The sequence below is a fragment of the Sinocyclocheilus grahami genome, unplaced genomic scaffold (assembly GCF_001515645.1).
Source record: "Sinocyclocheilus grahami isolate Dianchi unplaced genomic scaffold, SAMN03320097.WGS_v1.1 scaffold2.1, whole genome shotgun sequence".
Taxonomy (NCBI): domain Eukaryota; kingdom Metazoa; phylum Chordata; class Actinopteri; order Cypriniformes; family Cyprinidae; genus Sinocyclocheilus; species Sinocyclocheilus grahami.
The window spans coordinates 3019339-3034392 of NW_015505181.1; the positions used below are offsets into that span (position 1 = coordinate 3019339).

The 15054-nt window shown below is 37.7% G+C and overlaps 1 protein-coding gene across 1 annotated transcript in view; it reads right to left on the reverse strand.

The window, feature by feature from the left end:
* The window catches only part of cdh4 (cadherin 4, type 1, R-cadherin (retinal)), a 279171-nt gene that overhangs the window by 30757 nt on the left and 233360 nt on the right, over positions 1 to 15054 (reverse strand). The window contains exons 7-8 of the mRNA XM_016235967.1: positions 9858 to 10013; positions 2583 to 2727 (exon numbers count right to left, since the gene is read on the reverse strand). Of these exons, the coding sequence (XP_016091453.1) occupies positions 2583 to 2727; positions 9858 to 10013 (301 nt within the window). The remainder of the gene's footprint in view (positions 1 to 2582; positions 2728 to 9857; positions 10014 to 15054) is intronic.

Below are 15054 nucleotides of genomic sequence, written 5' to 3' on the forward strand. Positions count from 1 at the left end.
GAACGGAGACGTCACGTCCCGTCGCCACAGCTCCTGTACCACCGCTGAGCGGCTGGGTCACCGGCTCGGCTCCTCAGCGAAAACCTGAATATGCGCTGCATCTGCTGCCTACTTATACTCACGCTGTGATCAGCAGCAGCTGGATGCAGCAGCTGGATGCAATGTGCATTGGCTCGTTTAGTTTACACTCGAAGTAGATTGGTCTCTCTAAGCGAGATCCCAATTCGTCGGTCATCCGACGTGACGTCTCCGTTCCCTCCTTCAGGGAACGAGGGTTACCATACGTAACCGAGACGTTCCTGTTCTTATTAAGAAAGATTAATTCAAAAGAAAATTGAATAACCAATGTTTGTCCTATAATAAAATATTAATGAAGACAATCTGTGCATGTCATATAATTTTAAATAAAGTAGTTTTAAGTAAAAATTAGTTCCAGAACCTGTAAGAGAATTTTGCTCCCACTTGTACAAACCTTTTTTAAGGAAAATAAATGCTGACTTGACTTGACAGGAAGAACAAAATAATATTACTTTACTTCTTACTTGTATTGTTCGCAGTCATGCCAATGAATCAACAATTATGAGGGGGAAAAATTACTGGATTCACACAAAACAGTTTAATTTGATCCAGGTCTGATTCACAGCTGAATTGGATTAAACTTAAATTGGATCAGTCTTCTAAATGCGCAGTAATTGGGTGATTACTTGTGTTTAGGCAGCAATGGACACAATTTAATTACTCTATGTGTCTACACCTCCAAATAGGTATTTTGTTGGCAATGAAATCAGTAATGTATAATTTAAAGATGGATCCCTCTGTTGAATTGATCTGATAAGTTCACATACATCTGCGGCTGGTGATAAGGACACTTCCCTGCATGCTCCTCTTTGAACATGGCCTGTAGTGCAGGAGCTGATGGAAAATCCGCTGTAATACTTCAGAGACACTCTGATATGAGCATCTGTTTGGTCCAAGCGTCCCTTGGTGAGTTAAACTGATAAACATGTTCTTTCAACGTTCATGTTTAAAATATACAAAACATCTGCTGTGATTTAATCCTTGTGATCGCAGAATATCAACGGTCAACATTGGCATTGCCATTTTCAAGGCAATGAGATTAACTGGGGTCTCATGAAAGCCTAGAGATGAGTTTAGCTTGAATTTGCGTGAACTTCATGTTTTTAATTCATGTGAAACATGGAGGATGTCAGCATGGACAGCAGAGGGAAAATGGAACAGCCTGTAATGAGTCCGTTTTCCATGGATGATTTACAGAGCTTGTTTGGCGTGGAACAGACCCATGCTCTACTGAAGGGAAACAGAAAATATTGTGCAGTTCTTTTTTTCTCTTTGTTTATGAATTCCCATGAGAATCAAGTTTTCTGTGTGGAGAGCTCAACAAAATAAAAATGTATATTTTTGTCCTTCGAGGTAAGCTTTCTGGGCCGTAACATTACAGAAGTTGAACACAATCTGACTCACAGTCTATGCTTTGGCTGCTCAGTGAGTCGACACTGACCCAAAGAGGAGGAGAATAAAGAAAGAAACTGAACCTGTGTTTGTTAGACACAATGGGAAAGCCGGGTCAGAGAGCACAAAGAAGCGTTCATAGTAAGGGCTGATTCACTTGGGGTATTCAATAAATCATCAAGGGAAAACCTTGATGATTGATGAAAAAAAGATTCCCTTGTTTGACTTGAATTAGTACAATAATAGTGATGAGAATTTGACACATACCACAAACAAATAATAATAATCAGCGCACATCTTGTTTATTGTCCGCGGTGCACGCAAATCCATAATCAAAATTCTGTGCATACGAGATATCTTTTTTTTCTGATTGTGATTCTGTGTAAATGCATTTAGGCCACCTTTGTGCGACATTAAGAAGTATGTAGAAACACACAGTATATTAAATTTATATATTATATAAATAATAATTAAATAAAAAAATTTAAATAAGAATTAATATTATTAATACATAAATCAGAAAGTAATTAATAAATAAATGTGTGTGTGTGTATGTATATATATGTATATATATTTATGTGCGTGTGTGTGTGTGTGTGTGTGTGTGTATACACACATTTATAAAATTAAAGATGATATAAAATCAATAATATATGGCACAATATACTCATGCATAAAGTTGTAAGTAGTAATAATAATAATAATCATCATCATCATCATCATCATAATAATGCCATTATTAGAATTTATATCTTACTAAATTATTAAAATAATAATCTCAATAATAAAAATAATAATAATAATTATTATTATTATTACTACTACACATATCAATTAATAAACAAATAATATTATAAAAAATATATATAAATATATCATTGCACATCATAATTAAATATGATTAACAAATAGTAATACAAACATTATTAACAAATAATAATAAATATGGTATAATATACCTTCGCACAAAGTTAGGAGTGATCTTAATGTTGATTGTTAATATATTAGTGCTGTCATAAGTAATGATGATTTCGGTCATTTTCATCATCAGAAATGTGAAACACATCATCACAGCATAATTATCAATTATGACTTTTATTGTGGATACGTACCTGGTTTGGACATTTCAGCAACTGATCCGTTGTAGACCTGGTTCTTAAACTCAGGTCTGTTGTCATTCATGTCAATGACATAAATGTACAGATCAATAGGAGGCTCCATTTGGTTTCCGTTAATATCCACTGCATGGGCTCTGAGCTGTGGATGAGACAACAATAAAAGCACATTAATTAACAATTCATAATAACATCACATAACTTCACCTCTGCAGATGATTCTGCGGAAAGCACAGCACTGATATTAAATCAGATTTAAGAAACTCAGAGGTTTTAAAGATCTCTGCGTGCTCAGTGGACGCACCGAATGGAAATTGCATTCATATTTCATATGTTAGATACGGGTTCCGGTGGGAAGGCATTGCGCTGTTCCTATCTAAAATCCATGAGTTATTATTCAGAGAGGATTTCCAGAGGAACAGAGTGTGAATTGGAGTTTAGCTTCACAAAAAACAAAACAAAAAAAAAAACCTATTTTGGTTAGATCTCTAAAAAAAAAAGTGTGAGGTGAGATAACGCTTTCTTTAATTCAGATAAACAACCCCTTAAAAAATAAAATAGTTTTTTTAGTGATAGAACATTCCCACAGGAAATGGGATAAGGGAGGGGGAAACGAGAAACAAAAAAGCAAGAGATCGAGAGAGAAAAAGAGAGGCATAGAGGAAAGGTTTAAAGCTGGATTAACTCCAAATTCTCTTCTTTGAATTTATTCACTACAGAATTACATGCACACGCACTAAATAAAACTATTATCCTAAAATCCCTCCCCGGAATTACATCCCAAATAAGAGGGTTGCATTGCTCCATACACTATACAAGGGAACATCGAGATTCTATATGCATTTCTGCAGTAATACGACACCTGCCGCCAAATGCTCTCATTTAATATCATCCAAGACGACAGGTTTTTGTTGTGCACGGCAAAACTAACTGTCAAGCAAACAAATAAATAAAGACACACAACAGGAAAATCTGTTTCCTCTGCTGCTGTTCTTAGCATTCTCTATGGGTTGATGAGGTGGCTGTGTGTGTGTGTGTGAGAGCATGTAGATATGTGTGAGATTGTCTGTTGTTAGTGGCTGAGACACTGCATCTTTGATCTGTCGACCCATGAGAGCGTGCGGACTGCAAATGTGAGGCTTAATGGCATTATTAACATGCTAGCTGACAGGACTAAAACGCTAGACAGAGACAGAGCGACAGAGAGAGAGAGAGATGGGCTGAGAATCAGAGAATCCTCCTCTAGTTCTTTATCCCTTTGTTTAGTTTCTTCTCTTGCCACTGTGTCAAAGCCATCAGCTTTTAAATTCTGCAACACACTCTAGTGGTGGGAGACTTGTGGGCAGTGAAGAAAAACAACTGGAAACTCACAAAGTGAGGGAAAACTACAAACCACAGAAATAGCTAGAAGGTCAGTGTCGTGACTGCAGTACATTTGCCATGGCCATTGTTAGGATAGGGCAGTGTTTTTCGAGCTTTTTTTTTTGCCTAATGTACCCTCACAGTACCCCTTCATCATTATCATTTACATATCAAAGTGGTCGTTAGACTCACTTTTAAACAAAACACAATCAATACTGTGAGTGAAGACAACTTCCCTTGTTTTAATGAGACACCTGAGCTTGTTTGTTGTTTACAGGTTTTAACAGTTCTGGGCCAATTATGGAGAAACTTTGAGAAAGACGTAAAAGTGATTGTATTCGTAATTAAGTCATACTTTTGTTGTGTAGGTTTAACAAACAAATATCTAAATTCCAAGTTCATCAAAAATCCAAGAGCTGCAGTGGTTTATGTCAAAATGAAACTGCATTTGCAACCTATTTCACTTCCATAATGTTTACAGAGACTGAATTGTTGGATATTTGACCCTGTATGTTCCTGCCACTTTTCCACTATCCTGTCAAATTAAGGCAACAAAGCCAATAAATAAAAAAGAAAGAAAGGCAAAATGAATGAACTATAACAGTAACTAAATAGGGCTACTTTTAAAAACAAATCTATTTTAAATTCTAATTCATCTTTGTCATCATAGGAATAAATTAGATTTAAAAATATATTCAAATAGAAAAACAGTGCTTTTAAATTGGACTAATATTTCACAATATTACTGTTTTTACTGTCTTCTTGAATATATAAATGCAGCCTTGGTGAGCATATTTTAAAACCTTTTGAACGTGAATGTACATTTTGTTTAAACATATAGTTAATTCCATTTTTATCTTTGCAATGACATTCATTGATGAATATTAAACAATAAAACCACAAATGTGAATTATGAAAATTAATCTAGTCTATTTTCATTTCATGCTGACTTAAAGATCAGCTTTAAATAGCCAGCTGCTGGTCTGGTTTCTGTGACGAGGGAGTCATCACTATTGTTAACACAATTGTTGTTAATTATGAGCCATCACCATTGTTAACCTCAGGTTGCTCCGGGGGGATTGTCCTTGTAATAAGTTCATGACTGCGTTCAATTGCAGCACTGGAGACACCAATTCCGGCCCTTGTGATGCGCTGATAAAAAGTATTGTATTCTACTCAAGAAGGCTCTAACTGAATCAACTTCCTCATACATTACGTCAAAAGTCTTGTGTATAAAACTGGGCTTTCTGCACTAGAACATCCAGAGTTAGAGAGCAAATTGTGAGCAGATACCAGATATGAGAAGTCATATGGATATTCATACTATGGTGAGTAACAGAGGGGCTGCATAAGCTAACCGCCGCACAAGACCCAAGGGGCCACTTAACCTTAGCAGTGCTCATACGCCTATCGTCCTGACTCACTAACTGCAGGCAATGTCTAACTGAACGTAAACATGCATTTATGCTCACACGCACACACAATCGTTTCCTAATAAAACCTACTGAGTTGTCTCACTGCCTACATTTTTCTTATACAAATACAAATCATACACAATCAATCAATCAATAAATCAATCATGAATGGATAAATAAATAACACAAAACACAGGGTGTCATTTTATATAATCATAAGCTTTAAACCAATTATATATATTAACATTCAATTACTTTAATGATATACTATACAAAATCAACAATAATAATAATAATATACACAAACAGACACAGATGATGTCACGTGTATGTTCCCATTTAGTTCCTGTTTGTCCTTATTTGGTCCTTCCTGTTCCTGTCCCCATTTAGTTCTATTAGTTCCAGGTGTTTCTCATTATTAGTTATCCTCCTCACCTGTCTGCCCCTCGTTATCTGCCCTATTTGAGTTCTTGCCCGTTCTGTTCTCCCTCGTCTGGAATTGTTGATGTCTACCCTTGCTACATGTGTTTTCCTGTTTCCCTGGATATTATTAAAGTCTACAAGTTTGAATTCGACTCTGCGTCTCCTCGTTCCTCACTCCATGCTTCTCACAGTAGCGAGCCGTGACAGAATTCCAGACCCAACAAAAAAAGTAAACGGTGCTCCTTCTCCCCGTTTTTGTTTTTTTGAAAGTTTTTTATTTTCACTGTTTTCCCCCTGCGATCATGGAAATTGCCGCTTATTTCGCCGCCTTAGCCCACAGAGATCTCCCCTTCGTGAAGTACGCTTGGGAATTCTGTGGGCTCGCCGCGGCGACGGCTTTGGACGACGCCACGCTCAACTCGCTGTTCTGGATCGGGGCTAATTACCATTGCCCCGTGGACCTCCCAGACACCACTGGACTAAGGTGGAGGGAAGGGATCCTTTGGTGTCTGGAGAGTGTCTGGCCCCGATCCAGAACCAGGTCGCTGTCAAACTCGTTGGCCTCTCCTACGTCAAGCCCGCCGGCCGCAGCTGACTCGGCGCCCTTGGACATGGCGTTACCTCCAGAGTTTTCGGCTCCTATCCTCAACCCAGAAGCCGCTCCAGAAAGTTGTCCTTCGTCTCCGCTGGTCCCGTCCAGCCCTTCTTCGTCTCCTGATTCCCCCGAGTTAGCCAGCCCTGCACCTCCAGAGCGCCCTCCAGAATTCCTAATTTTCCCCAAGAAAATTTTTGTGGGGCGGGGGGCATATGCCCGTGGCCGTGGTGGCTGAGCCGGCTAAGGTCATGGAGGATTCGCCATGCCCTCCTGGACTGCCTGCTCCGCCATGGCCCCTTGAGCTACCAGCTTCGCCATGGCAACCTGAACTGCCTGCTTCGCCATGGTTCCTGGGCTCCCTGGCTCCCTGATCTGCCCTGGAGGCCCTCCTTGGCTCCACTTAGTTCCTGCCCTGCACTAGCCTTCAGGGCAACCACACCCCCGCTGTAACTGTTAGGGTGTGGGACGTGCCTTCCGGGAGGGGGGAGTAATGTCACGTGTATGTTCCTGTTAGTCCTTATTTGGTCCTTCCTGTTCCTGTCCCCATTTAGTTCTATTAGTTCCAGGTGTTTCTCTTTATTAGTTATCCTCGTCACCTGTCTGCCCCTCATTATCTGCCCTATTTGAGTTCTTGCCTGTTCTGTTCTCCCTTGTCTGGAATTGTTGATGTCTACCCTTGCTACGTGTGGTTTCCTGTTTCCCTGGATATTATTAAAGTCTAAGTTTGAATTCGACTCTGCGTCTCCTCGTTCCTCGCTCCGCGCTCCTCACAGTAGCGAGCCGTGACAGATGAACACAATTGGTGAAAAGTCTGGAGTATTTTTTTTATGTTTTGGAAAGCTGTTTTTTAAAACACCATGCTACATTTATTTGACAAAAATACAGTAAACATTTTTATATTGTGATATATTATTACAATTTAAAATGATGATTTGCTATATAAATATATATTTTTGTGGAAACCATTAAACATTACCATTCAGAAGTGTTTTTAAAGAAGTAAAATTAAAGTAATTCATTCATTTAAATGATTAATTTAAAGAAAGTAATACTTTTATTCAGCAAAGATGTATTATATTGATTAAAAGTGAGAGTAAATAATTTATAATGATTTAAAGATTAAGTAAATACTGTTCTCTTGAACTTTCTATTCATCAAAAAATGCTGCTAAAATATATCAGAAAAATAAAGAGCAGCAGTTTTCAACATTGATATTAATAATAACCATAATTAATAAAGGAGACCAATACTTATTGATAATAATTGAACACCAAATCTTATTGATAATAATGGAACACCAAATCAAAATATTATAGTGATTTCTAAAGGATCATGTGACACTGAACACTGCATATTTTTGACCAGTAATATATATTAAATATATGTATATTTATACATATGTCTATATATATTATACATTTACATAAATATATATTTATTTTTTCACTAAGCCTGTCGCAATGCATTCTGGGATTGCATATATACAGAGGATTTATGCAGTGTCACCTCTGATTTTGACCCGAATGAGGTATCTTAAGTGACAGCATAATTAAGTTACCTACCTTTTGGGACAGCCTCCATAGTACAATGCCTCCAAAGCGAGCTCACTATGTTTAGAAAATGTATGCACTCACACACACACACACACCAGCGAATTTAACCACCGTGGGTGCTGACTTATTCAGATATGCAGACACACATTTACACACACACCTGGTGAGACAAGCCTAGCCGTAATTTAGACTGATAGGTAGACGTACAGTGCCACATCATCTACTGCTCAATGGACCAGAGAGTTAAGAGAAAAGAGGCGGAGTGAGAGAGAAAGGGAGCCATGAGTCAAAAGTAGGAGCCACAAACAGAGAAGAACTCGTTTTATAGCCGATCTAAATATATACTAAGGGCCTACTGACACTTCCTGCAAAAGAGATGAGATAAAGAGGCAGTTATAATTGTAAGGAACAACCGTGAGAATCAAAAGCAATGTGTTGTGTTAGGAGCGCGTGAGAGAGTGACAGTAGGGGAAGATGTGGTGGAGGGAAGGATTGCTGGCAGCCTGGGGTGACAGGCAGAAACATAAGGGGGCAGGGTCGCTGTTTGATTTGATTCCCCAGTTGAGTTAAAGCACTGGGAGTTGCATACTCATCACTTGTGACAATTCAACACTTCTTTTCCAGACTATTTCATTCCCTTTCTCTCCCTCTCTCATCTGCACATTGCTACTGAACCTTCGTCTAATTGACAGTTTGACTAACTGAAAAAAAAAACCCTGATGTGTCAAAGCAATTCTTTTCTTTGTCTCTAGCTTTTCTTCTTCACATTATTCATAAGGAAAAGAGCCACATAAACAGAATAACGGAACAAAAACAAAATAAAAAAGCACCCCTAACAAGTGACGCCAGCCAGCGGGTCCGAAACGATTTGTTTTTAATGCATTAAAGCAGTTTGAATAGACTTAATTGCACAATGAAGTATGAATCTTAAGATTTATCCAAACTTTGCTTAACAAGCAGTAGCTTTACTAAGTCTGTAGCTTTGTCTTCGATATCTAAAAAGGCTGACAAGGCAACTGCACTTGTTTTGATGGCTAGAACCTTCTGGAACCAATCAGGTTCGCAATCAAGTCAGATCTCTGAGTTTGTAGGCCTTTGAGTCCTGATTAAAAGTTATCCTGAACAGCCGAGAGATATTAATATTCATTCAAACTATAGTTTATATATACATTTAGCCACTTGAGCCACAATGTATTTGCATTACATGAAGTATTAAAACAAAAGCTATTTATTTTAATGATCTATATAGCACAAACTCACTTTTAAATCAAAACATTTCACAAATTGACGTCCGTTAGCTTTGCAAGTATTAAGTAAGTAGTATATTGTTCAAAATGAAGGCAAAAAGTATTTGGACACTTTCTGGTTGTACTAATTTCTGGAACACCAATTTTGTTTGGAAAACCATGGACTTTAGAGGAACTGACTTCATACATCCTCAAAAAATGACCTTTTGGTATCTCAGAAAATGTGGTTAGTTCTAGAAAAGTTTAAACTTTTTTTTTTTGCAAAAGTTACTTGTTTTAATATTTTGTAAATTAATGAAATTCAGCCATTTGTAGGCATGGGATACACACACACATACATACACACACGCACACATATATATTGCACATGTTCACAGAAATGACACAAGAACATGTTAAACTAAGTCTGAAAAAAATCTTGTCTGAATTTTGTTATTTTGTTCAATAATGTAAAGGTATTCATACATTTTTAAGTGTCCAAACACTTTTTGGGATCACTGCATATAGTAAAAAAAAAACAGTTCAGTTCTAGTTTTATTCCGACTGGCAAAAGGCCATAAACTCTTGCAAACTGGAGTATGTTTCTTAAATGGGTTGAGGACTGTTCCACTTTAAATAGGATCTGTATAGGGCAAAAATTATCTTTCCGAGCCAACTCTGGAAAGAGGCGCACTTACATGGTAGGAGGCTCTCTCCTCTCTGTCCAAAGGTTTAGTGACAGACATTTTCCCTGTCACAGGATCAATGATGTAGATGTCATTGGGAGGCTGGTCTGCTCCGGCTCCTGTTATACTGTACCGGATCTCAATTTCTTTGTCCTGGTCCGATCGAATCTGCAATAAGATGACACAATGAGTACAGTTCTATAGATAATCAAACAAAAGAGGCTTTGATGTGTTTAAACTGTCAATTTGCTGCTCATATAGAGCAGTAGTTCTCCATCGGTTTTGCTTTCAGGACCAAGATTTTACATTGGCAACCAAAATGATTAATTGTATAAAATAATAAAAACAATCTTTTTAATCAAGCATTAAAGTATATTAATATTACAGTAAACACAAAAAAATGCATAAACAACATACTGTAGTTTGTTGTATTAGCCATATTATAAAATTACTGATGAATTAAAAAACAAAACAACAAAACAAAACACTGTTGAGTTTGATTGTACGGTCAACTGTACAGCAAAATATATAGGAAGTGTTTTATCCTCCATTACATTTTTTTTATGCTAACTACAGTATATGCATGATTGTTCTATTAGTTGTATTTTATTTTTGCAGACCAAAACAGACCAAATAACTTGAGTAGACATCATCCACACACTTCCCTGACAAAACAGATAATTACCATACGCATGCAATCAATGTCTGAATAATTCCTGAAAACATTCTTACACAAGCCCATACTTGGTTTACATTCCTAAAATTTTGCATAAATACAGATGCTTCTCATTTTTTTGTGCTTTTTCTCAATACAACAATAATGCACTGCACAACCAGGGCCGGATTTACGCATAGGCATTCTAGACACGTGCCTATGCTTGCTCGTCCAGGGGGGCCTAACCACAATAAAGAGATATATAATATTTTTTGTTATAGGCTACTATGGGATATCTACAACAGTAAAAGAACCAAAACCCCAGAAGACATTGAGCAAATAAATATAACAAACAATAGGATAAAAATGACAAACTATTTCCATTTTTTTATGTACGGAAATCACGCTTTTCTCTCACAGATGCACACAGTAGCACACACGCGGAGACGCGACCAGAAACTCGTTGTCAGAGCTGCGGCTGCCCCGCGAATTTATCAGTTAAATGGTTTTGCAGCTGAAAAGCTACATGACATTTCTCAGTAGCAAGGTTCTTGAAGCAGTTCAACTTAAAGATTCGCTATTAGAAGACGCTGCTGCTGAATACTGCTGAGAGACGCACAGACGCGGGTATTCAAACGCACTTAATCTCTCTCTCTCTCTCCCTCTCTCTCTTTCGCTCTCTCTCTCTAATAACTGTGTTAGACTGCATTAATAACTGCATTAGCCTGCATATCAACAGCTCAAGCCTCTGTTATTAGCTCTAAAATGACGTTTTAGAATTTGCAACGGAAGGTTTGAGATGAGGTGCGTACAAAATTAGCTAGTTCAACACACACGAGATTTCAGGACAGAAACATGTCAAATGTCTTGAAACAAATCATCTGGGCTGTGTTTCCCAAAAGCATCGTAAGCTTAAGTACATCGTAGACCCATTGAAACCAATGGAGCTAAGATCAATGCTTTTGGGAAACGCAGCCCTGAACAATTGATGTGTGATTGTGTCTCCAGGCCGTTAAAATTATTAGAGTAATAATGAACTCCAGAAGTGGATATGTGGCCACGTCACAGCACCTATTAATGGAATGGTCTTTCTCAGTTCTCAAACAAATTAAGAACTACATTCAACGCAAGCGCTTATTGCGATAGAAAACACTGTAACGTGTCAAATGATTAAGAAATATTTTAGTTTGCTTGGGTGGTAATATTAGGCTTATTATATTCATAGGGAAGGGGGACCCAAAAATTAGTTTTGCCTATGTCACAAAAAGAGGTAAATCCGGCCCTGTGCACAACCGATCCAATCTTTAGCCTTCGGTAGCATCAGGAAATTTAAAAAAATGTACAATAGATAATGTGGCAGTGACATGTGAAGTCAAATGCTTGCTTATTATTCAAAGTCAAGCCACTGTTACTTCCTAAAGAGTAAATAGTATTCAGCATCACGGAATGATACTTGACAGTTGGATGCCAAGTGAACTGGGTCATTGATCACAATGATAATGCTTTAGTAGACACTTTCTCTCAGCTGCGTGACAATTGCCTGCCATTCAAAGTGTCTCAAAATGCCTGAGAATAAAGAAAACAGAATGATAAAGCAACATTGGATTGTTTATTAAAGTTGATGTGTATATTTTTCTGTTATAGTACTTTCAATCTCAGTCTTTATGGGCAGAGACAACTACAAAAAGATTGGACAGTCTGGACACGAGGACACTACTAAGAAAATCAGTACTGATTTCTCTGAAAACACTGGTGCTTATAAAACCACATGCAGTGAAATGTGGGTATAGGGCCATGGCCAATGGGAGAAACCTAAAAACAGGCATTATTTTTGCAATTCCAATTATGCTGCTTTGTCACAGAAATGACACACTTCAGAGAAAAAAAGTCATACTGTATGTACTTTCATTCAATGACTGACTGACATAATGAGTAGAAAAGTGACATTTCTGGCCTACTTTTAATTGAAGCTGGATCATTGCCACATATGAAACCCTCGTCTTCGTATTTTTTTGTTCCAAACTCTGTTTGATGTAAAGAACAGATGCATACACAATCCTCTCTCGTTCTTCCCTCATCCGTCACTTTTCTGTCTCCCGTATTTCTATCTGGCATCATTAACCATGGCATGGCTCAATGCAATAGACGTTTCCCTCTTCTGTTTTCCCTCTCTTTTGCATTGAAGCAAGAAACATGTTGCAGAACCGTGGGACATTAAACATCTGGATATCAATCTGTTTGATGCTTTTGGTTTGACAGAGGATGTTTCTCACAATGGTTCTTCTCATCAAAAGTGCGATAATAACAGATTTTATTGAAGCATGTTTATACTGTTTATGTAACAAAAAGCTTGTCCTATAAAAACATCAAAACAGAGTTTATGGCCTCATCTTTTCATTCTAAGTGGATCAGACATACTTACATAAAAAGCATGCTATTAGACTAGAGAAATTAATAATAATTTCAGTATAATCAACAGTTTAAGCAGGTAATAAGTTTGAGGACCATAATATTGGGGAACTATGTGAAAAATTGAGGCTGTCATAATTAACGTGTTCATTAACGCATATGAGAAATAAAATGTGTAATATAATAAATGGCATTGATGCGTTAATTTAAAAAAATTACAAAAGAAAATGATAAAAATTCAATTGTTCTGGTCATTCTATTTGATCAAATTGGTCATTCTATTTTATAAACTTATCATAGAACCAACAAAAAGAAGATAGTAATCAAAACATAACTGGCTTGACTGACATTTGTTTACTGGCATCTGTACAAATGTGCAAGGAAAGAGCATTGGTACAATAAATACTGTATATAATAATAATTATATAATAACAATAATATATAAAATTAGATATAATTTTGTTAACTAAATGCACTTACTAAAACTGCAATGTATTTGTGCATCAACTGACACATAAATATAGAAATGCATTTCTGCACTGCAAAGTGTATTTTTTTTATTTTTTGTTTACACCTCCGGCCTCACTATTTAATACCCACCCTTACAAATTTTAGTGTACTGGCTTCTCGGTAAACAGGAATATGACTGAAAAAAATGAGAGCAGAGTGGAGATATCTTTCAGGAGGAGATGTGTTTATGTGCCCACATAACTATCTCCACTTTCAAGCGAGGCAACACTTCATGAAATATCACTAGATTTGAAATTATGACCATGTTTCTGTGTGTCACTGGGCTTTGCGATGCGCAAGACATTTGATGTGAGGGGTTATTGTGCTGAAGCAATCAAACGTAAACCCTGACGCGTTTGAGTCACGGGATATAAACCCCACACCCCGCCTACCCATTTCGTGAGCCGTGGGTCTGGAAACCATGCGTGAAAGTGAAATGACTGGTGAGCTTGCTACAGTCCTTTTTTGCATAACGTATTCCGCAGACTGAGCGTGATGGCTATCTCTTCATTTCACTCAGACACTGAACTCCCACACATGACCTTTCAGTGCAATATCTGAACCTCGCTCTCCCACTCTCATGCATTGGTAAAGTTCTCTTTCTATTTAAACGGAGGCTAAAAACATCTAAGAGATATGGTGCTCAGGACATTGAAACTCAGTATATTGATTTGGTAATAAAATGTATTCCTGGTAGCTTTCAGTAAAGCACAAGCCTGCATTCAACATCAAGGTTTTTCGAATAGACAAAAAGCCAGGAATCAAAGTTGAGGATTTTTTTTTCTTCATCTTACTACTTTCCTGCATGAACTGGCAATCAAATCTGAAATCCCAGAAATAGTTCTTTGTATTCGGCTAAGAACATGGTGGCTACATATCAATTTAGAGCCTGAAAGGGATTGGAAATGTCTTGCGGTAGGAAAAATAACATACCGCAGCATCCTCCTTGCAAACATTTGAAAAATGAATGGCTTTCTGGGAGGCTGACAAGTAAGAGATTGGTATGTTGGCTACATAGCATGGATCAAAGAGAGTTTTTCTGCTCAATAATTCAGCAGCCGTGGTGCACCATGAACACGCAACTAGAATATCCACCTTTCTGATTCAGATGAATCGACATTCGCTGCTTGAGCCATCCCGATGACACATCCGCTTAAATATCCCAGAGGGAAGGAGGTAAGGTCCCTTGTACATTTAAAAGTCTCTTTAAAATTCACTGAAAATGTATCACGTTTGAAACCCCAGCCCCCCAAACTCCCTTTTTAATGAATGTTCTTTAGAATACTAAATTGAATAAATGATGATTGTGCCCTCGTTAAGTCCCCTGGGCTTGATTGAGTCATCTGAATGACAAAAAGCAATTTTTGAAATCTTCCTCCCACTCGTTAGTTGTAGAATTACAGCGAGTGCGGGGTGAATAGGGGGAAGATGGCTAGCACGAGAGGAACGTGCTCTTTCTACAGATACCATGTTGGAGATAAATGCTGTGTTTCTAGGGCAGGTTCAGAGTGACTTCTGCCTTTTTCTGGTGAACTTTACGGTCCTGGGAGAGTTTTTATCAGAGCCCCTTTCAAAAGAGTAAATGGAGTCAGGTGAGGGATTGGCACCAGTGCCGTGGAGTAATTCTTTACAAGT